Source organism: Phaethon aethereus (genome assembly GCF_964289735.1).
Source record: "Phaethon aethereus genome assembly, chromosome: 21".
In the NCBI taxonomy this organism is placed as follows: Eukaryota; Metazoa; Chordata; class Aves; order Phaethontiformes; family Phaethontidae; genus Phaethon; species Phaethon aethereus.
The window spans coordinates 8,407,103-8,428,106 of NC_138597.1; the positions used below are offsets into that span (position 1 = coordinate 8,407,103).

Sequence of the window (21,004 nt, forward strand, 5' to 3'; positions counted from 1 at the left end):
AAACATTTCTGTAATCCATCGCAACACCGGTAGCCGGAGGAAAGGTGCCTGGCCCAGGAAAGGAGTTCGATTTTGTTCCCGTAGTATCAGTAACTTGACGACTCAGCCTAGTGGTGGGAAATATTTCATAGACCTCTAAGTCAGTCTTTGCTGAATTTTTCTTATTTGCACATTCGAAATTTGACAGCTTACACGTGAGTTGGAAGTTGACTGAATGGATTTAGTTAGAGATGAGTCTCAGCCACAAAGGTTAGATGCAAATTTGAGGTTCAGTTCCGTCATAGTGCTTGATTGTTGCAATGCTTTTCCCTCCGTAAAGCTGCATCATCAATTTACGGGCAATTACTTACGAAAAATCAGTTGGTAATTCCTATTTTTAATGGTCGCGAAGAAGGGATTGACACTATGATCACAAGGCTCTCTCGGTGCCCAGAAGATGCGCAGGACACAGAGAAATTACTGTGACTCTCCTTGAGGTTTCGAGGCCACCATTGGGCTTGGTGGGCTCTAGAGGCAAGTTAAGGATGTGTGGGAGCACTGAAATAAAACTCAAAGCCAGTCAGGAGCCGGCTGTAAAACCTCACAGCATTCCGTGTGCTTCGGAAGCGAATCCATAGGAAGTGGGAAAGCCATTTCCAGTTGATTTTTGAACACAGTCCTCTGCTCCCAGCCCCCATCTAATCTGAGAAACTCGTCTCTGTGGTTAACGCCTCTCTAGGAGGGAGCTCTTTGCAGCCTAACCAGAGACCCCTCTCTGCAGAGCGCTGTCTGTTCTTTATCATAGGCTTGGGACAGGGACGTGGGATTGTGGCCAAACCACGCTTTCTAGTGAAGAAAAGTTGAGGGTTGTGAGTAGAAACTCAGGAGCAGCAGCCAAAGCTAAGCGTACTTTCCAATACAGGTGGAGCAAGCCTGTGCCCCCCCAAACCCAGGAGTTAGCCGGTTGAAATGCGTGCATCCGGAGTCGGAAGCAGTTGGATCTACCGCTAACCCCAGGCAAGCAGGCAGCAGGACCCCGGGTCCTCCCCTCAGATTCCGGCCCTGCCCGCACGGCACGGGGCAGCCCAGCTCGGAGGCTCTCAGCGTGCATCGAGGCAGGACCAGCTCGGAGGAATTTGGCACCAACGGTAGTGCAGTGCTGTATCCTCGTCTGTCCCCCGTTCTGGTGATCATGAGGTTTGCTGTCATCTGTGCACGGAGACACTGTGTGTTCTTTCAGCGTGCCAGTAAATGCGGTTGTATAAAATCTCCGGAGATAAAAGCTTCAGCTTAATGTTTGACAGCCCATGGTGCATCCTGGGGAGGAGCTGGGGCAGCCTCTTCTGTACAAAGAGGAGTTTTCGCACAGATCTTTGCTTGACTTTCAGGCCTGGAAAAGACATTCTTGGGTCAAACTGAAGTCCGAGCCTGCTGCGAAAATGCGTCCACGAATTTTGTGACTAGAAGGTGGTCGTACACAGCTCTAGGAGGACTCAGCTCAGTGACTGAGTGGGGTTTATGTTCTGCTGAGAGGTCTTGAGCTGAAATGGTTTGAATTGGTTTAGCCAATGCAGACTTTGTGGGGTGGGTAATTTGGGAACCTCTGTAGCAGTAGGACTGCGCATTCTACTTCTGCTGTTCATGATTAAAAAGTACGTGAGGTAACGATAAAGACTTTCACAGACTGAATTTTAAAAACTTGACTGGGCTAATCCGTTAGAAAAAATGCAACAAGTTTTTCAGATTTTTTTGGCTTTAAAATAGAAGGGACAGGTGGTAGAAAATAGCTTGAAATACAAATCTAGAAATTTGGTAAATTTGTGCATATTGGAATTGAAAAATATCTCTCTACTGTTACGAGTGCTGAGGAAAATAGGGTTTGCAGAGTGCAGCGTTACTCAGGGTGGTAAAAATAGTATGAAGCAATTTTTCACTCTCTTTTTGCAGAGCCTGCCGTTTATTATGCGATATAAAATTGGTGAGCTTCACTGGGATTTTTTTGGCCAGGAATGGAAAATCCAACTTATATTGTGGCGTTAAAATGTGTGCCTCTGTGCCTCTGAAAATAGAGCTCTGCTTTTGACACCCACCTCACGGCTCAGTCCTCTGTCCTGCATTGATTCACTGATTCCCTTTTATTCTGCATAGTCTGTTGACACTGTCCCTTTCCCTGCTCTGCCCTCCCTCCTCTCTTCCATGCCTGGGGTATGTTTGTCTGGCTCACGTTAGGAAATATAAATTGTTATCGATTAATATTAATATTTAGCATGTTTGTGAAAATGTCTTTTCCCACTGCTATTAATCTGCTATGTTAATAATGCCAGGACTCCTGTTCTGGACCCTGGGGAACCCACAGTGAGTAGAATGACAATGAGACGGTGACAACAGCCGAAAAGCTTTCGCTTGGCAGAGATGTGAATTCCAATTGCAAGGTCTCCTTTTGGAGACTTACAAATGCTTTATTCTTGTTCTCTGGTTTGACATCCAGGACCGAGAGAAATATTCAGCATCATTTGTTAGTTTTTGGAGAGCTAGTCTAACTGCATTTATTTATTTATTCTAAATAGGTAACATTTCTCTTAGCGGAGCATTTATCTTGCAGTCATTTTTAAAGTTCCACTTTACTGCATTTCCAGCAAAGAAATTTCTGTAGAATTGGACCATTTCATGGTTTTATAGATTTTTAAAGGGGAGGTATTTTGTAGCAAAAATAAGGAAACCACTGAAAAGCAATCACGATTTTTCTTTTCGAAGTGGAGCATTTTCTCTAGGCTTTCATCTCTTCCTTTCCAGATTTTTTCTGTTGTATTATTTCTGTGGATTCCTCACAAATGTTTGTTATGACTCTATGTGTAATACACTGTACATTTCTTGTGATGCTTCATTGAAACTATTATGTTGTAAATAGTTTAGAGACAGAAATCCCAAAGGCTAATATTTTTTCCAGTGGCTTTAGTAATAAAATGACAGAGCTTTTTTTGCTTAAAAGAACCTATTTTATCCACTGCATCCGAATATGCATTGGATTTATTTTTTAACATAGCACACTTGGTAGAAACATCATCCTGAATTCAAATATAAAAGAAAATACTGAACAGAGAGAGATCAGGTGAAGTGTAGTTGCGGACAACAACATTCTCTTAAGAGTTTGATTCTAAAAGGATCTTATGTGGAAATATTCTTGATGCCTGGTTGAACTAGACTTTTACTGGAAATATAATACTGGCATTTAGCAGAGAGTAATTTGGACACTTTCCCTGCTGGTTTTACTAGAGGAAAATGCATATTAAGGAACACACTGAAATACTGTTTCAAGCTTTATTCTTCATTTCTGCCAGCAGAAATCCCTTAATAAAAGACAACACTCAATTTTTTACTTAAGACCAAAGGCACTTTAAATCCTTAATACTTGTTCTTCTTACAGCCAAGTTCTGAAGCAACTGGGTTTTTTTCACATTTATCCAAAAATACATCCCATTGACTCTTCTGCTCTGTACTCAGTCGTTGTCTGTTCTTTACAGCTCACTTCTGATTTAAGGTGTTTTCTGTTTTTTGCTAATAAAAGGACTTGAATCTACTTTGAGAGGTATAGCTACAATCAAGACAAAACAAGACCATAATTATGAAACCGGGAAAAATACATATACAAAGCAAACACGGAAAAGGTGCTATGTTTGCAAATGTTTAATTTTTGATCATAGTCCTTTTTCTTTTCACTCGTCCTGTCTCCTTCTCCTGCCTCATCCCTCACTGCCTCCGTCTCTGAATAACTCCGCATTTCTTAGTATTCTCCAGGACCTAATTGTTTTTTAACGTGTTCTACAGCAGCTCTCCATTAGACAGAGGTTCAGGGAAGTTTCATGTATTATGTCCTTAAATACCAGTTGCAAAGACGGAGCAATTAGGACGATAGACTAGGACGCTCAAACACAGCAGTAACTGTGGAAGTTTCAGAAAAGAGCAAGCTGCGTGCACTTCTCTCACCCCAGAGGAGTGCACGCAGCTTGCTCTTTCCTGAAATTTTACGCAGGAGATGTGTTAAAACTCCTGTCTCCTTTGGACTTAATTTCAATGACATGTATAAATCAAAATTTCTGTGAGTAGTCCTGCAAATGCGAGCGTTTTGGGAAGGCACAATTCGCACGGCTTTGGCAGAACAGGTGCTAATTGCAATGTTACTGGTTTCCAGTGAGCTTGGCAAGCAGATTTTTGAACAGTCTGTCGGGGCTGTGTTACCTGAGCACTGATTTCCAGGATCCTTTTTACAAAAGCAGCATCTTGCTGCTTCTTGAGCGTTCCTGAAATACTGTGCTTGGTAGTGTGTCAGTAAAATACAGTGTTTTAAAGGGAAAATGCAGACCAACAAGCTGAGAGCGCTAAGTTTGGATGTCCGCTAGAGCTGGGTAAGAAGGGTTTGTTATGGCATCAGCTCCGATCTGGCTGTGTATTCAAATGCTGTGAGGTTAGCAGAATCTGAATCTGAATTTTATGTGCACACCTATTCAGTGGAATTCAGCTGGTTGGTTGTCCATTGGAACAAAGGCGGTAACTTGTGACTTGGCCTGTCGCAACTGTGCGACCGTTCCATCTTGAGCAGGGGAAAGGAAATACCGGATCTTCATCTAGAGCCATTCTGATTGTCCCTAGTTCCCTTTAATTGTAGCGTTTCGGGTGCTTTCAGATAATAAAGTCAGGGAGCCTGTGAAAACCTATGGATATGTTCTAAAGAAGAAACAGGCTCATTTCACTGAGAAATACAGCTAATGTGCTTTATGTATTAGTGTCATCTGTTATTCAAGGCCCAAGATTTTGGGGGGAATCGGAGATAACCAAAGGGAAGAAAAATATTTTTTCAAGCTGGGTATTTCTAGGTGTGCTCAGCATCTATGGAGGAGAAAATGGGCAAAATCACAGCAAGTTATGGCAGAAGTGCCCGTTAAACTAAAAAATTAAGTAGAGGATTGTATTAGCAGTGTAATTTCTCAAAGGTCAAACCAGATCATGTGGCACTCCTTTGGCACAGCAGCATGTTGGCAGAACCGCTTCCCAGTTGTGACCACTTCCCTCCGTGTACATTTATTGCCCAAGTCTTTTTTCAGCTGTAAAGCTTGTGAAGATGAAGGGTTTTCGTGAATGAAAGAAAGAGAAAAAAGACATTTCTAAATGTTCGTTTAAAGCAGAATTTACTTTTCCTCTCGCGGCAGTTGGAGTTGTATGGAAAACCTTTCAGAGCATCGCTCCCGAGTCTGAGAACCGCGCAGAGCGCTGGCCCCACGTCAGTACGGGAGGTTGCTCTTTGGCAGTTTCTCTTTCGGTTGCTGAATGTGTTGCTTTCTGACCAGCATCCACTAGCGAATGCCGTAGATACTTCCCAGTACAGCTGGGATGGAGGAGAAAGGTTCTTGCAATGAATGGAAGGACGATACTGTGTGACAGGCTCAAGAATCTTCAGCGACTTATTCTTTATTGTCCTTTCTTCACAGCCATTACAATTAGATGAATATTGTCTGTGGATAGAGGAAAAGCCATTTTTGTGTGGCTGTGAGGTATTTAATGCTTCAGTCCCATCCTTAATGAGAGAGGAAGAATTCTTGTCACCACAGTTTTGGCATTAATCTGCATCCTTTCTGACGGAAGGAAACCCAAATGTTTTAGACTAGCTTCTAGAGATGGTCTTGCACTGAATTTTAGGTCTTTGGCTTATGTATGCAGACTCTTTGAAGTGTTACTAATACCAGCCATTCTTTTTCTTTCGTCTGAAGACTCCCTGTGTGTTGAGGACAGCGTGCCTTTGTAGGTGACCTGTCTTGCCGACAGTTGGTTACCTTCACCAGTAGAGTGACTGGAAAACCGTTCCTAGATGAGCTGTATAATGGCATATTATTGAGGATTGTGTTAGATGCCATGACTTTCTTATTTTGGTGATGCCGTTTGCAAAGCATGCTGCGGAAGACCCACATCCTAAAGGCCGTGAGCCTGTGTGAGAGGAGACGCCAGTTCCTGGTGCTGCAAAGTGCTTGAAATTTGTGGAAATCAGGCTTTGTAACCAAGGCCAGACAGATTCAGTCCAAGCAGGGGCTAGATTTCTGATTTTCTATTGTATTTCAGCTGTGGCCATCAGGTGGCAATCTGATCACTAAGATCATTCACTGTTCTGAAGTCACTGTTTGGGTGGGTGCTGTTTGGTGCTTTCCAGTGTCCTTTGTGATTTATAGATGTGTCTTGGAAGTTTTGGTCTGCGCCTGGCTGTCAGCTTTCCACCCCATTCAGGAGAAAGTGAGAGCGGGCAGCGAGGCTCATGCAGAATTCCGAAGGGAGTAAGGCAGGCTATAGGATCGGTACTTGTTATAATTTACCTGAAGTAAATTATAGGTGGGCAGCACAATATTCAGAGGTAATGAACCCTGTCAGTTGTTGGCAGTAGTTAAGCACATGCTTGCTTAATGTAAGTATTTGCAGTCTTGGCTGAATTAGGCTGTAATGTTGATGATCCGTTCCAGCTCTGCTGGTCTACAAATCGGTCATAAAAATGACTTTATTTTTGCTGATGAAACCTACTGAGTGTACGGCAAATAGAGGCAGAATCCCGTCACCCTGGAGTTAAAAATGTAGGCGGTCTTGTTTTCTGGAGGTGTGAAATATTCCGTGCCTTCTTTCTCACGTAGCACTGTATCTGGATTTTTTTTTTTGCTTGATTGTTTTGTTTTCTTCCCTGGGGAATGTTTCTAAAGGAAAATCCATACAGTGCAGGAACCTCGATACATTCCGGGGAGCTGTAAAGGTGGTCGCGACATCCCTCTTTGGGTTGGAAAAGGTGTTTGAGGTCACCCACTGCTCTTCCTCTAGTCAGAAAGATGGAAATGAATCCCAGGGAAGTCCTGGCCTAGTGGGTATTGTTCTGATGTTACCTTTTTATATTAGAATAGCCCACTAGCAAACAGTTCTAGACAACGCTACTGTTTTCATACCTGTACACGTTTCTAAACTTCCAGCTAGGAATGGGTTGCAATGTTTGAATAATTAAGTAAAAAGACCCCTTCAACAGCCAGTCGATCCCTAAGGAAAAAGAGACTGTCAGTCTATCACTGTGGTGTTTCAGTCTTAGGTACAAAGTCACAGTCTGCGTGTATATTTTTATTTTCTACTCTTTTGCTCAAATTCTCTTGTTGGGCCTGAGATTCCAGGTTAGCTTCTGAGGCAAAGTATGAGTTCAGTGGGTGCCTGTAATTCTTCTCCTTGTTGTTTAGAAAAGAACAAATACCTGGTTTTCCCACAGACGTCGTATTAATAGAGATCAATTGGACAGGAGCATCCTCCGACCTGGCAGCATTTTGTGGACTTCAGCCTGTTGTTATTTTATGTGCAAGTGAAAATGAGCTGTTTTCTGCGAACGTCCCGTTCTGGAGCCGTCTGCCAAATTTGAGCTTGGAAAGTCACCCCATGTCAACCAGCAGCACAATGCCGCGGAGCACGACAAAAGTGTCATGGGCTCAGTCCTGCGTTCTCTGAATAGTCCCATTGCTCTCGATGGGAGTTCTGAGGGCAGAAGTGGTGTAGGATCGGGCCCAGTTTTACATTTATTTCAAGGTCAGTGAAATTCAAGGCGGATTGTCCGTACTGATCAGACATGGGTGGCCCGATATTAATTCATTCTTGGTGTGTTCTCTAAGCGTCCCTGGCGAAGGAGTCAGAGATGTTCTTTGCAATGTCTGTGAGTGTAGAAGATGCTTAGTCATTTCAGATAAGTAGGCGTTTCCTTAGCAGAATTTTAGATTCCATTATAACATGTTATTATATATTATTATATAACATATTATTATATAGAATTTACATTATATTATAATAGAAATATTAAGAAATGTATTAAAAACCAAATACAAAACCTAAAAAACCCGCCCTAGTATCTCACGCATTGTTTCTTCTACCACCATTTCCTTTAATATCAGACTTTCTTTTTCTTTCATTACAGCTGCTAAATAGATTATTCATGAGGGCGCTCACCAATACTGAAGCATCACTCTCATTGTTGCAAGAACCTCGTTGGTGTCACACAGATTTTAAGCCTATGCCCATATCTGATTATCTGTGGAAACAAACTTTCAGTGGGTCTTTTTATTGTGTAATTTTACTAGTGAGCTTTGAAGGACTGATTTTAGTCTCATGACAATAACAATAAGGTCAAGTTGTATTTCTATACTGCATTTCACATAACCAGACATTCCAGAGCATTGAAGTTTTTGCCCATTGGAAGAGGGGCAGATGTAGGGCAGCACAGTTGCCATCAGTGAACGGCCACATCCCACATACAGCTCTCAAGTAGCAGCCAGCGGATTTGTGATGAAACGCAGTAGAACTGAAGGCTGTTCCTAAACAACAAGATGTTCTCTGCCTTTTTTTTCTTTTTTACCCAGTTGTGTTGCACCTAGAGTAATGCTGAGAGGAGCACTGAGGTTGATAAACGGTACGCTGTGCAGCGAGGGCAACCCAGAGGATCCTGTGGTGCAGTGATTGTAGGCCTATCAGCAATGCAATACCCAGAAGTTGAGGAGGCTTAATCAATACTGAAGGAGTAGCGCAAGCAGATAGACTTGTCTCAGATGCCTCAGCTCTAATCAAAACTAAGCCGCAGCTGCTGAATTTGCCTCAAATCCCTGGAATAAACATGACCTGTGGAGAAGATCTTGCTAGCATACCTGTAAGTTTTAGCGAGGTCTACCTAATATCTCTGGAAGCTCTTCCACAGCAGGACTTTCCGTGTTAGAGCTAGACTCAGAAGGCATGCTGCCTGGAGTCTTGCCCAGATGATGTTCTGGACAAGGCAGGCGTGGAGCTGTGCTGTGCCACTGCCCGCAGCCTCCTGCGCATCCCAGGCGGGTGGAGGCCGGGTGCCTGTTCTGTCCGAACGGCTCTGCTTGGCAGCGCACAAAAGGAGTGACGGGTACAGGAACAGCTCTGATTTCCTCTGGCAGCCCTGGCTGTTGATAAATAAGGTGTAAAAGCTGTGGATCGAAATATTTGATTCTGGTGACAAACTCAACACATACCTGTGTGGTGATTCTGCTTACACGGATGCCACATGGTATCTCTCGCATCGGAACTATCGTGACCTGAAAATGTCCTGTTTCGTTGCCACTTCATGCCTGTTGCCAGTCCCTGATAACTGATTTTAGCAACTGAAAAGGCAGAAGGAAACAATTACCTGTGTTTCTTGATTTCTCTTGAAATACCAGGTCAGTCAGATATGGGTTCAACTTCAGAGTAAATGAAAATGTAATCAGAACTGGTCTGATTGTCCCATGGAAGAAATTAAATTAACGATGTTCAATAGCGAGGTGTCCTTATACTTTACTTGCATCATTTGAAAATTTTCACAGGTTGTGCTCCAATAAACCTAGTTTTGCGTTTCAACTCGGTTGGAATTCCTGTTTCTTAAGTGCAAGAGAGGCTAATCATAGAGTAGAAAATAATTTGACTTGCTAATATAGGAGAGAAAACATTTACAGCAACCACAAGTATTTTCAGGATTATGGAGTATATCGTACTTATGAAAGCTTGTTTCTGGCGACGTGTTTGAGTAAGGAGGGTTGCACTTTTTAGCAGAGGAAACATTTGTAAGCTGTAGCAGGCAGTTCTCTGTATTTCTCAAAAGCTGGAGCAAAAAAAATCTTGGCAAAGGAATCAAAATCCTCTTTACGAATGTCTGCCACCAGGTTTCTTGGGCATGAACTCAGGAAAATCTTTATTAGGCATCAAAAAAAAAAAAAAAAAGAGGAGATGTGTCTTTCACACAGAAGGTGTATTCTGAGGATACAGCAGACATGTAGTATGTATACCTTAAGTCAAGCCTTGCTTTTTGAGCTATTCTTCCCTGATGGTTTCTATTTGGCAGCAAGAACTGTCTTCCATGCTGCAGTGAAAACTGTAATTTTTGTTGGGTGCTGTTTCCCCCCGATTACATCAGAGGTCAGTCATTAATATGCACTGTGGGAGTCCCTCTCGTTTCTGCTTGGTCCACAATGAGGCGGTTGTTGGACTTGTTATCATAGTGGAAACTACTGTGCAGTGAAAGCACAGTCATGCTGCCTCATGTTTAATTGAGAGATGGCAAATCTGTTCCCAAAATACTTCAACTACTTGTATTGTATGACAAATGTGTTTTTCTTTTCCCCTTCATCTGTTTCCCTCCCCCCCTTTTTTTCCTTTTTGGATGAAAAAAAGCTCCATTTTCCTTACATATGAATGTTGTAGCTTAGCAATTGACTCCTCTTGGAAAAATCCTCAAATGTTATTACCCTCCGAGTCTACTGTTTTCACTCTCAAGCTTCCTCTCTCTCATGTATTTCAGGCTCCCTGGGACTTGGGGGGGGGTTTCCCTTTTTTTTTTTTTTTTTGGCGTGTTCAGGACTTGTTGTCTAACTTGCTTCTCAAGCTTATTTCTTGCTCATACTGATGTTTGCCATCCTCACAGGTGTGTTCTTGTAGGACCTGGTCAGCAAGGATGCCTTTATGCCTCTAGAGGGTGAGACAGGCCACATCCAGAGAACGGCCCTTGAATACTATATATTGCTGTTAGTGTGGGAGAGTCAAAAGGCTTGGTTCTCAGCTTGCTTACCCTGAATTTCTCCTTACCTGCCATAGCTCTGTTGACTCTTCACAGGAAGAGTTCGTGTTGTGAAATGCTGGGGCCTACTGACAGATGCTTCCAGATCATCACCGCTTGTCTGACGGGAGAGCTTGAGAATTGGGTATCGCACGTTTTTTTGATCAGGAGCAGTTGTTCAGCCTATGCGTAATTTTCTGATTGGTGAAAATTATTTAACATTAAATTAATGAATTAGACCATCTCTCTACCAGTTTTATTTCTATCAGGTACAGTTTCCAGAACAAGAACTAGAAAGCTCAGCTGATTTTTTGGTCGGTGCCGGTCACCTGCTCAAAGCCTGCTTTTTCCAAGTCGGTTGATTCATACATCTCGGTTCCTTGCCACTTCTTTTGCACCGTTCCCCCTTTTAAATCTGAGTCTGCATTTCGGTACTCCTCTTTTAGAGGTTCTGCTCTGAGACTTCCCTGTTAGAATAATATTTTGGTGCATAAGTAAGCACTGTCTGCAATTCCCTGAGATGCTTTCCCTTTCAGGTATAGATAGGGTATCTTTTGTTTAGCGTTGAAAAAGTTGGGTACTAACAAACATCCTTTTTTGCTGTGTGAACTACAGAATTGGAAGGAAATACTAATCCATGCTGAGTTTCAGTTAATGGCTGAAATTGTATGCTATAAAGCTGGTGCACTAGCTGATGGGAATACTTGTATTTTTCTTATTTCAGGATGAATTCCAGATTAATAGCTGTGGGTTTATTACGGTGCAGCTACAGCTAACTTTAAATGTAATTTCACGTGAACCATTTTTGCTTTGCACAATGAATCATCATTTTCTTACTGGCTGGTATTTTGGAATATTACTTTAACATTTTACCCAGCTTTCTGTTAAAGCTACAGTTTTCTTGCCAGCTAAGCCCCCTATATTTGGAAGTAAAATCAATCCTGCTTCAGTTCGATATGAGGTGTGTGAATATCAGTTCATCCCGTTCGAGTAGGGTATTTTAATATGCTAACGAGCTCTACAATTAATGTGGCAAAAACTTTGAAGATACACAGTAATTACTTTTTTGTTTCCTAGTAGCTTTCAGGGAAAATGGCTGAAACTTACTTTCTTCTTAATCTCAAACTACTAGAGTAAAAATGCTCTTTTTTTAGTTAAAGGGAAATTTCGTTAATGGTCTTTGTGCACTGGGAAGTTGGAACTAACTATGTATCTATATCATGTTTCAGATGTAGGAAATACAAAATGTAAGAGCCCAATTCTGCTAACTCTATGTTTAAATGGTTCATGATGCCTGAATAAGTACAGCAGATGTTGTTAAAGCATTACACTTTGTATGGTAAAGATGGTAGCATCTGAAGAAGACACTATTTAGCACTGACAATTTGAAGAAGTAAATGTATCCCAGAGATTAAGTCCGTTGTCTTCAGCAGAGCTCCTTTGGAAAATTTCTCTCTGGGTTTAGCACTCACTTGCATGATCCTGGAATCCTCCAGCCAGTTCTAACACAGATAGTTCAAAAAAGTTGTTGAAAAACCACAGATGGTTCAGTCAGGAGTCTTTAAAGGGTTGAAAACACACGTTTCAGTGAAAGATATTCTATCCTATGTAGCTCATTCAAGAGGTTAAGAGGTGACATCCTCAAAAATTGAAAAGGGAGGGATGTTGAATGCAGAAGGTAAAAAGCAGGCAGACGGCTTGCCAGGGAGAGAGGAGACAAAGGGGCTTATAATTCCCCCATTAGCACTTGCTGTCGAACTGTGTGCTTTGTGTGTGCAGGGTGTTGTACAAGCCCCTTCCCCTTAAGGCTGCTCGCCGCTGGGCAGCAGCGCCGCGGAGCAGGGTACCAAGGCTTGGCAGCCGTTGCTGGAAAATCTTAAAGTCGGGCGTTGTTTTCGGCCTAAAAGATAAGCTACGTGCCGCCACCTTTTGATCTTGAAGATGGAAATAATTTAGAGGAGTCCCATGGGCTAAGTAATGCAGGAGGTCATATGGAATTAGCACAAATCCTCTTTTCTGTCCTTAAAATCCATCGATGACGTATCTACTTGCAAATCTGTTGGTTTGTTTACGATACATCTCTGCATCGCTGTGTAGGAGCTCTCTAGTGCAGCGGTCAGGAAATCACAGCCGTCAAGGATTTGTAGTCAGAGTGCAGGTGCTGCAGTGGATAAGAGAAACTGGTGACGTGGGTTTTGGTTTTGTTTAAGACAGCATTGCGTATTTTTTTCTGTTCACCTCTGAATTGCTGCTTTTGGCTGCCCAAAGAATGTTTCAGAATGATCGCTACAGCTATAAACCTGTAACATCAAACCTTAAAAACCCAAAGAATTTTAAGAGTTCCTAACTGTAAATAATGTACTACTGTGTGGCATATTTTTTGAGTTTTAAAAAGTACTCAAGTTCTTGACTTTAGGAGAGAGTGATTGGAAACACTTGGGTCATAACCGACGCCTGGTTGGAGGTGACTGTAGGCCTGTGTTTGCGTCGCAAATGATGGCGATGCTGCTACAAATTACCCGGCTCTGGGTTTGGCCACTTACTGGGAAAAAAAAAATCGCTCCCGTTCATAGTTAATATAGGTGTTTGTGAGGGTAGAAGTTCTGGTGAAGGTACTTCCTTCAGACAGGAGCTGTAACGGCGATCTTGCAGCCTGAAGTCTCTGTCCCGCCTTTGGAGTGAGGAGGAGGATGCTTTCCTCGTGAAGGTGGCCGGCTAACACCCGGGGTTCATTTTCCAGCTCATTAGCAACCTGTTTATTCTCTCTGTGGCTATGTGTCTGGTCAGTAAGACTCTACAAACTGTTTCCCCTTCCATCTCTCTGTCACTCCTTTGAAGAAGGAGCTCTCTTCTAGGCAGGGCTGGTTAATCAGGCCGAACAGGCGCTTTCAGCACTAGTGTATCGCAGTGACAACTGCAACTCGTAAGAATAAGAGTATTCCAAACACAAGTACATCAGAACGTGGTTTGACTGTGGGGATTTCACTGTATACAAGTCCAAGGGAAAGCTGGTCAAAAAACAGAGCTTTCTGTCTTTGGGGAATTTTGTTTTTAAAAAAAAAAAAATCATACTAATTTTATAATCGAAAGACTTAAATTTCAAAATTTTGTATGGACAGGAAAGCAAAGGGGGAAAGGGGACAATTAATTTTGGAATGATTGGAGTGTTCGGTTCTGCCAATAGGAAAATGGAATGTATGGGTTGGGAGATCTGACATCCGCTCAGCTCTGATCTCCCGTGTTTACTGGCCCTGTGAGAGAGAGGGAAGAGTCAAAGTGGAGCTCCAGCTGTGTTGTCCAGGCTCCTGATGTGGAAATGTGGCCAAGTCTCTGTCAGAACTACAGGTCCAGGGGACTTGGGGAATCCCATCTGTACAGCAGGGAATAGCTGGAGGGAGCCCTCAGAGTCCTTACGGCAAGGCTGCCTCGAAGATTGGCCTCTTTGGTTGATCCATAAATGAATTCGGAGGAAATGCAGCAGTTTCTTAGCAGAACTGCACCCAGCAAGCAGAATTCTGCCGTGAAATCGCGGAAATGCGTGTCCGAACGAAGCATTTTAGATTCAGCAGACTATCATTTTCCGGTTGAAAGTATTTTTCTGAAAACAGAATTTTTAGTCCACTCCTGAGCTCACAGGTTTTTTTTCTCATTTAGTTTTTTTTCAGTGCGTTCTGGTAAACATGCCTCAGATTATTTGGTTTTGGCAAGTGATGGAAGAGGAAGGGATGTTTGAAGAATATTTTTAGCTTCTACAAGCCAGTATCAAACCAGAAAATGGATGCGTGTTGTTACAGGTTTAATAATGGAATTGACTTGTGATTCTCTGAAGTGTAATAATTTGTTGCTGGAAAATGAAGCTTTAAAATCCTTGCAGGATTAAAGGTATTTACTTACCGAGGCGGGGTGTTTGTTTTCCCCAAACACACACACATGCTTACTTCCTGTCCTCTGCACGAATTTGATTCCCGATCTTTTGTAGGCACTGAGCTGAACGGTGCTGAAGATGCTGAGCATGAAAGATTTGACATAGTATTTCTAACTGGATGCAGTTAGATCAATTTTGTCTGGTAATGTCAACTCCTCCTTAAAAGTTTGCCTTTATTCTATATACGTCCCGTTCAGATCTTCTTAGCTGGTTTCTTTTTTTTTTCCCCTACTACCTTGTACAACTGAAGGCTTGGGAAAGACAGCGGCAGTTCTGCTGATGCTTTTGTGGAAAGACCACACAACTCATTATCTTAAAAAAGGAAAAAAAGAAATAGTGACTCACTTCCAAAATTCTTACATCCTGAATAGTATAAAATTAAATAAGCATTTTAGGCCAAATGCTTGGGTTTCTTTTTAAAGAATAATGTTATAGTACTACTTGGGTTGATCTGTTTCTGTCCAGTTTGTGAGATGTTGCGTGGAATAGAAGAAAGTGTGTGGCTTTGCCCTAGCTTTCTTTGACCCTTGTAGCACTATTGCAAACCAGATCCCTGTCCTCTGGAGTTCAGTGAAACAGTATCTGTGCTGTGGTTGTGAGCGTAGCTTGAAATGCTCACTGTTTAAGCATATAGGGTATGTTAGCCCTAAAGTAGTGTTACAAACGAGTGATGCTTTTGTTACGCCTGAAAAGGTACATTGCTGGGATGTCGCTGGAGGGTCACATTGGCCATGGCTTCTGTTGTGTGACGCATTGAGCCCAAGAAACCCAAACACCAGGCAAACGGTTATTGCCAAACCCAAGCTGGATTTTGCCTTAATTTCTTCTTTGTTTCCTTTACAAAATATACTGAGCCAGTTAAAACAATAAATGGTTACAGGGAACCTCGAACACCTCTTCTGTGTTTTCTTCCCTCTTTCTGTTATTGAAAGACAACCGCTACAGTAAGCCTCATCCAGCATAACATGACGGGCCTGCAGTTAGCTTCCATCTCATCCTTCAATAGCACTGAATATTGTGCAGCCAGTCTGAATGTTCTTACCTCGGTTCTAACTGAGTTCTGTAGGTGAAGATTTTTTCTTTTATTTTGCTGCCACTACTTCTCTCCTTAAAGCATGCGAACTAGGCTTTATGAAACTTTGTCCCAAGAAGAGATTAACTAATGTTCACGTGAGTATTTCAGTGTGTTTTGTTCTGCTGTTTCCCCTTTTAGGTGACAGCGAGATTGTAAATAATATGTACGAGACCGACCCTGATCTCCTTGCTGGCGAAAGTGCAGAGGAGGAAACAGAGGACAGTATTATGTCCCCCATTCCTGTCGGACCTCCATCACCCTTTCCCACCAGTGAGGACTTCACTCCCAAGGAGGGCTCACCTTATGAAGCTCCCGTCTACATTCCTGATGACATTCCAATCCCACCAGATTTTGAACTCAGAGAATCTTCGATTCCAGGGGCAGGGCTAGGGATTTGGGCCAAAAAGAAGATTGAAGTTGGGGAAAGATTTGGACCCTATATGACAGTACAAAGGAGCACATTAAAGGAAACAAACTTTGGATGGGAGGTAAGCGTGTTGAATGTGGTAATCGCATTCATTTGTCTTCTGTGCAGACTGTTCGCAAAGATAGGCTGAGTCCTGACTGGCCTGGGGACAGCAGTGACTTTGCTAATGCCGTATTTCCCTGCATTATTTTGCATCCCCAGTTACATGCAGTATTTAAAAAGCAGCAGAAATCCTTTTTAAGATTGCTTCTTGGGCTACAAATACTGCTCTAGCACCATTTTAGAAGGTTGGTTTTAAATGATGTTGGGTCACTTCTTAAAGTGCTTGTCATTTTCAAATTGTGTTCAGAACTTGTCACAGTGGAAGAAATATGATTAGTCGCATCATGTTTTGTAGTTGGGTGTGTTACCTTTGACTTCCAGTCCATGTTAGCTGTGCAGGCATTATTAACTGGTCATAGCAAAATAGCATGTACCCATTAACACCCTAGATGTTCTTGAGTTCTCGTTCTGCAGCAAAGATAAAAGAGATGTGAAAGTCATTTTTCCCTAAGAGCTAAACAAAACCCAATCTTCAATAGGAAAAACACCACTATCCCAGAACTCGTATCTTTCTCCCTGCTTTTCTGGGATTGTCCCAGAAATCGGCTTAGTATCTTCTGCTCCTGTATTCTTGATTTGAAAATACCCATACCCTGAGAATTACCATAAATGAGAGTAGCTTCTGTGGACAGTGAAATGCAGCCTAGGATTTATGCTCTGAGTCCACAGTCCTACCGCCGTGCACCCAGCGCCCATTATATGATACATAATCGCTTCTCTGTTGTAGCCCTGACGTCCACCCCAACACCACAATCCCCCTGCTGCGCACTGGATCTGCCGTCTCTTGTCTTGAGGAAGAGGCTCCGTCTGGGGCAGCTGTTTCAGAGAGGTTTGGCTGGCCAGAACTCATGCTGTTCGATAGGCTAGCTCTGTCCCTCAAAGTATGTGGAAGCTGAATTTTACCTCCCTTTTTCCCCTGGGTGAAGCAGCAACTTGGCCTGTTTTCCTTATCGGCCACTAACTGACGTGAAGCCGTGGTTTAAAAAACTATCGGAGTACAGAGGTGGGAAGCAACTAAGGGGTAAACTGGTAAGACTTACCAAGCGGGCAAGCCAACAGTGCAATCACAGAAGCCCTGTTTTCTTAGAAAACTAGGTCCAAAAGGCCAAACTTAAGCATTAACATTTTAAGTTGTGTCTGATTATATTTACACTCTTGATTGTGAAGTCTGAAAAATCGGTGAACAGTTAGATTCTGTATGTCCAGGTGTTTTTGTTTACTTTTTTAATGTGTCAGAAGTGCAGGAAAAAGCAAAAAACACTTGTTATAAAAACCAAGCTCAATCATGTTTTGTCATTCCGTGGTAGGAAATGTTTGAAGAGGTAAAATCAGGGTTTGGCTGAACGAGTTGAGAGTTTCCTTTTCTCTCTCTCCTGATGCAGGGAAAAGAAGGGCAATTCAGCCGAGAGCTTTGATTCCCTGTCCCCCCTGCCGATGGCATTCCTCAGAAGTTCATCTTGGTGTTAGCTGCTTTCCTTGTGAATATCGTTACAGAATATTTAATTAATATTACTGTATTAGCTTCAAAACATGGGGGTTTTTTGAGGGGGAAAAAAAAAAATCCCTGTTAATATACTGGAAATACTTGTCCGTTTCAGGGAGGCTATAGGTATGAGGGAGCTTGAGATTACCTAATGTACTGGCCACGCTAAGGTCTCTCTGAAACGAAGCGCAATTTTCCTCTAGGAATATGCAATATTGATTATTTGCAGACTGCAGCGTGGAAGGTGCACCTACAGAAAGGTGAATTCTCTTTTTTCTGAACATAGTATTTATAGGTGGCATTCGGTTTTGGTTTTGTGGGTTTTTTTAAGGCAATGGGTTTTTTGAGCAAAGTGCTATGCTCCTTGGCTGCCGGCAGTCAGACCACGTTTGAGTAACGCAAATCTTTTTTTCTATGACTTTGGCAAAACTTTGTCCTTGTGTTTTATATTTCTGATAAAAGTTTGTATTTACATTCGTGTTCTAAAGAAATGTTCCCTATATCTATTCTGCACTGAATGCCAGGCCTGATACAAGCCGTATCTATTTACTTCAGTCTACATTGACTTTGCGATACTATTTATTTTCGTGGTGTAATTGAACAAACTTTCTTTCTCCATGGTACTTCTCACATTTCAGTGACATTCTTCTGTTCTCTGATTTGGCAGGTACATTTCATACCTGAAAGGAAGGACTATTTGTCCTCCATCAGATGTCCTCAACCACTGTCTTAGACCCACCCTGACATTATCTCTTTTGACCTTGCTCATACTTGCAGCTACCTCTTGAAGCTTTCCACTTCCCAGTATGGTTAAAGAAAGTTCAGAAATCTGGTTTTAGTCACTCAGTACCTTCATCGTTTCGCTAGGGAACAACATACATGAATACTTGTAATAAATACTTGTAATAAATACTTGTAAATTCTTGTAATAAATACTATCTCTGCCCGTCTGTTGGTTTCTGAGCCGTTTCCTTTGAGTGAAAGGTTGGAAAAGCCTTAAAGAGATGTTCTAGGCAGCTTTACATGATGTCGCTTGTGCTAGAAAATTGTAAGTTGGCGTATGTTTCCACCCTCTGTTAATAAAATTGAGGAGGCAGACAAATGGCAGCAAGGGAAAAAAAGAAAAGGGGAGGAGTTTTTTGTCACCCTGTAACTCGTTGACTAGACTTTTGCCTATCTTGTTTCTTACAGTAGCGATAAATGTAACAAATCTAGTTTTTGTAGTGTGCCATGAGAAGTCTTCCTCATGCTGTTTGACATTATTTTTTGACAATACTTCGCTGTGACTTGTAGTTTTGACTTGTGGTGACTTGAGAGTTGAGTGCTGTTGTAAGGCTTCTTACACAGAACTCCTTATCGCTGGCTAATTGAGTTATTACTATTATACTTGAATTGCCTATTCTGTTAGTTATATCAGTATTTTTACTTCAGGAAAGAGATCTGTTCTTCACACCCAACCTTCTTCTCTAGTCCTATTTCTCAGATCATTTCCTATGGTTCATACTCTTGATAATGCCACTGCTGTGGACAGCCCACCCCCTCAGACCCTGAAAAGCTGGTCTTTTTTTGTTTGCTTTTAGTAGTCATCAGTTCCTTAATTTTAATAGCGTTTCTGCCTTTTGCTGAAAAAGCTCTTGCCCTTTGTCACAGGAGATTTTTTGCCAGACGTTGACTAAACTGAGAGTGCCACTGGAAGTGGTAATAGAGAAGAACACTTTACATCACGTTTTGAAGTGGGCATTCATTAGCAACACCTCAGTTTTGCTAGAAACGGTTGGCTGTGGCGTTGTGTAGGACACATCTTTGCGCTTCAGAACGCGCAGCTGGCTTCTGAACGTGGTCAGTACGCCTGTTTGGACTGGTGCCTATCTGTGATGGGTCCCCATCCGTGCGGGTAGCGTAAAGGATGAAACCGTGCTGGAGGATGTTGAAGTAGATGCTATGTGTAGGTAGGCACGTTTTTATTGCAGTTCTGTGGATTTTTTTAGTTAAAGCTTAAGCAGGCTAATTCAACATATGAAAATAGAATACGAATTTTAAAATGCTTCACTTTGTACTTCACAATTAAGATCTGTCTCTTTGGATTTCTGTAGTTAAAAAAATCCGGGGGGGGGGGGCTGGAAAATGTGCTTTTAAGGGCTTTGATTTGAAAATAGATCTCTCTCTTCTGTCCAAGGCGTTAACACTGCAGAAATTAAAATGAAACAAAATGGTTAACTCTGTTTCTTCGAAGTCCTCAAGAAACACGAGCTCCTGTTTGGAGGTAGGGGCCAGCTCTTTTTTTCGTCTAAACTGTTTGATCCAGACCTGGCTCTGCTGTGAAACATCTAGCTCCAGGAGGTAAAAGAAGAATGCTATTTGCTGAAACTTTCAGCTTTACTCATTATTTCCCCTAATAGCCTAAAACATCATAGGGAATACAGAATGCTGTGTCTCACTTGCCACCTCTTGGAAAAAAGATACAAAATTTTTTTTGTATAGATGTTTTTCCTTTTAGTCAGATGGGAGGGACTGGCTTGAGGCTGGGTGAATACATGTGCTACTTTATCTGCAGCAAGCCTTTACTATCTTGTTTCTTCCTATGTTTTTCCTCCAACATTTGCTTTGTGGAATATGGTTTTTAAAATACTCTTTACATTAAACCACACCTATTATTCAAGGGCTTTTTTAACATGGGATGACAGTGAGTGATTCATGCTCATTTCATAAAAATAAATGAGATGTGTCGGTCTTCCGGCCTCCTCCCCCTCCCAGAGATGATTCAGTAGGTGCTTGTATGGGACGGTGTGCCCTGTGTTTTCCCTCTGTGCCTCATTCCCTGACACTACTGTGCTGATCGTGTTTAGCTACCTTTTTTTCCTTAAAAGACACCACCCAAACTAAAAGCCTTGTGATTACTTAGTGTGACATGATTGCATTTCTGCTCTGCTCTCCTGATCCTATTACTTCCTTGCCTGCTGACACAGAACATAGCATTCAGAGTACCCCAAATAAATCACAGCATGTTTTCACTTTATTGCCTCTGGGACCTAAAAAAAGAAAATAAAAATCGCGTAATGATTTTGATGACTTTGTTGAGTAAATAATGATATTTATCATGGCACTGTTTATTTTGCTAATTGAGAGCAGAATGGGAGTCACATCCTGGAGGGAAATTTCACAACTGAATTCTAGGGAATGTGGAGGCAATCAGATATGCTTTTAGCTCCGTTTGCTTCACAGGGTAAATACCATTAACAACATAGAGTTATTAGTTCCTTTGTTTTAATTTATATTTTAAGAGAGATTATTTGCTGAAACATGAGAGACTTCTGTTACACTAAAGTGTAAGAGGCAGGCTTCTCTTTTGCATGTGAAAAATAAGTGCTTTCGTGTAATACTTCAGGGTGAAGATAGAAGCTGTCCCCTGAAAG

General features: G+C 42.0%; 1 protein-coding gene across 2 annotated transcripts in view; it reads left to right on the top strand.

Annotated features, from left to right (window-relative positions):
* Positions 1-21,004, top strand: part of PRDM16 (PR/SET domain 16) — a gene marked incomplete at both ends in the record, with an annotated part of 337,348 nt that overhangs the window by 108,507 nt on the left and 207,837 nt on the right. For both annotated transcript variants that reach the window (XM_082009472.1, XM_082009473.1), the window contains one exon: positions 15,718-16,067. In XM_082009472.1, the coding sequence (XP_081865598.1) occupies positions 15,718-16,067 (350 nt within the window). The remainder of the gene's footprint in view (positions 1-15,717; positions 16,068-21,004) is intronic.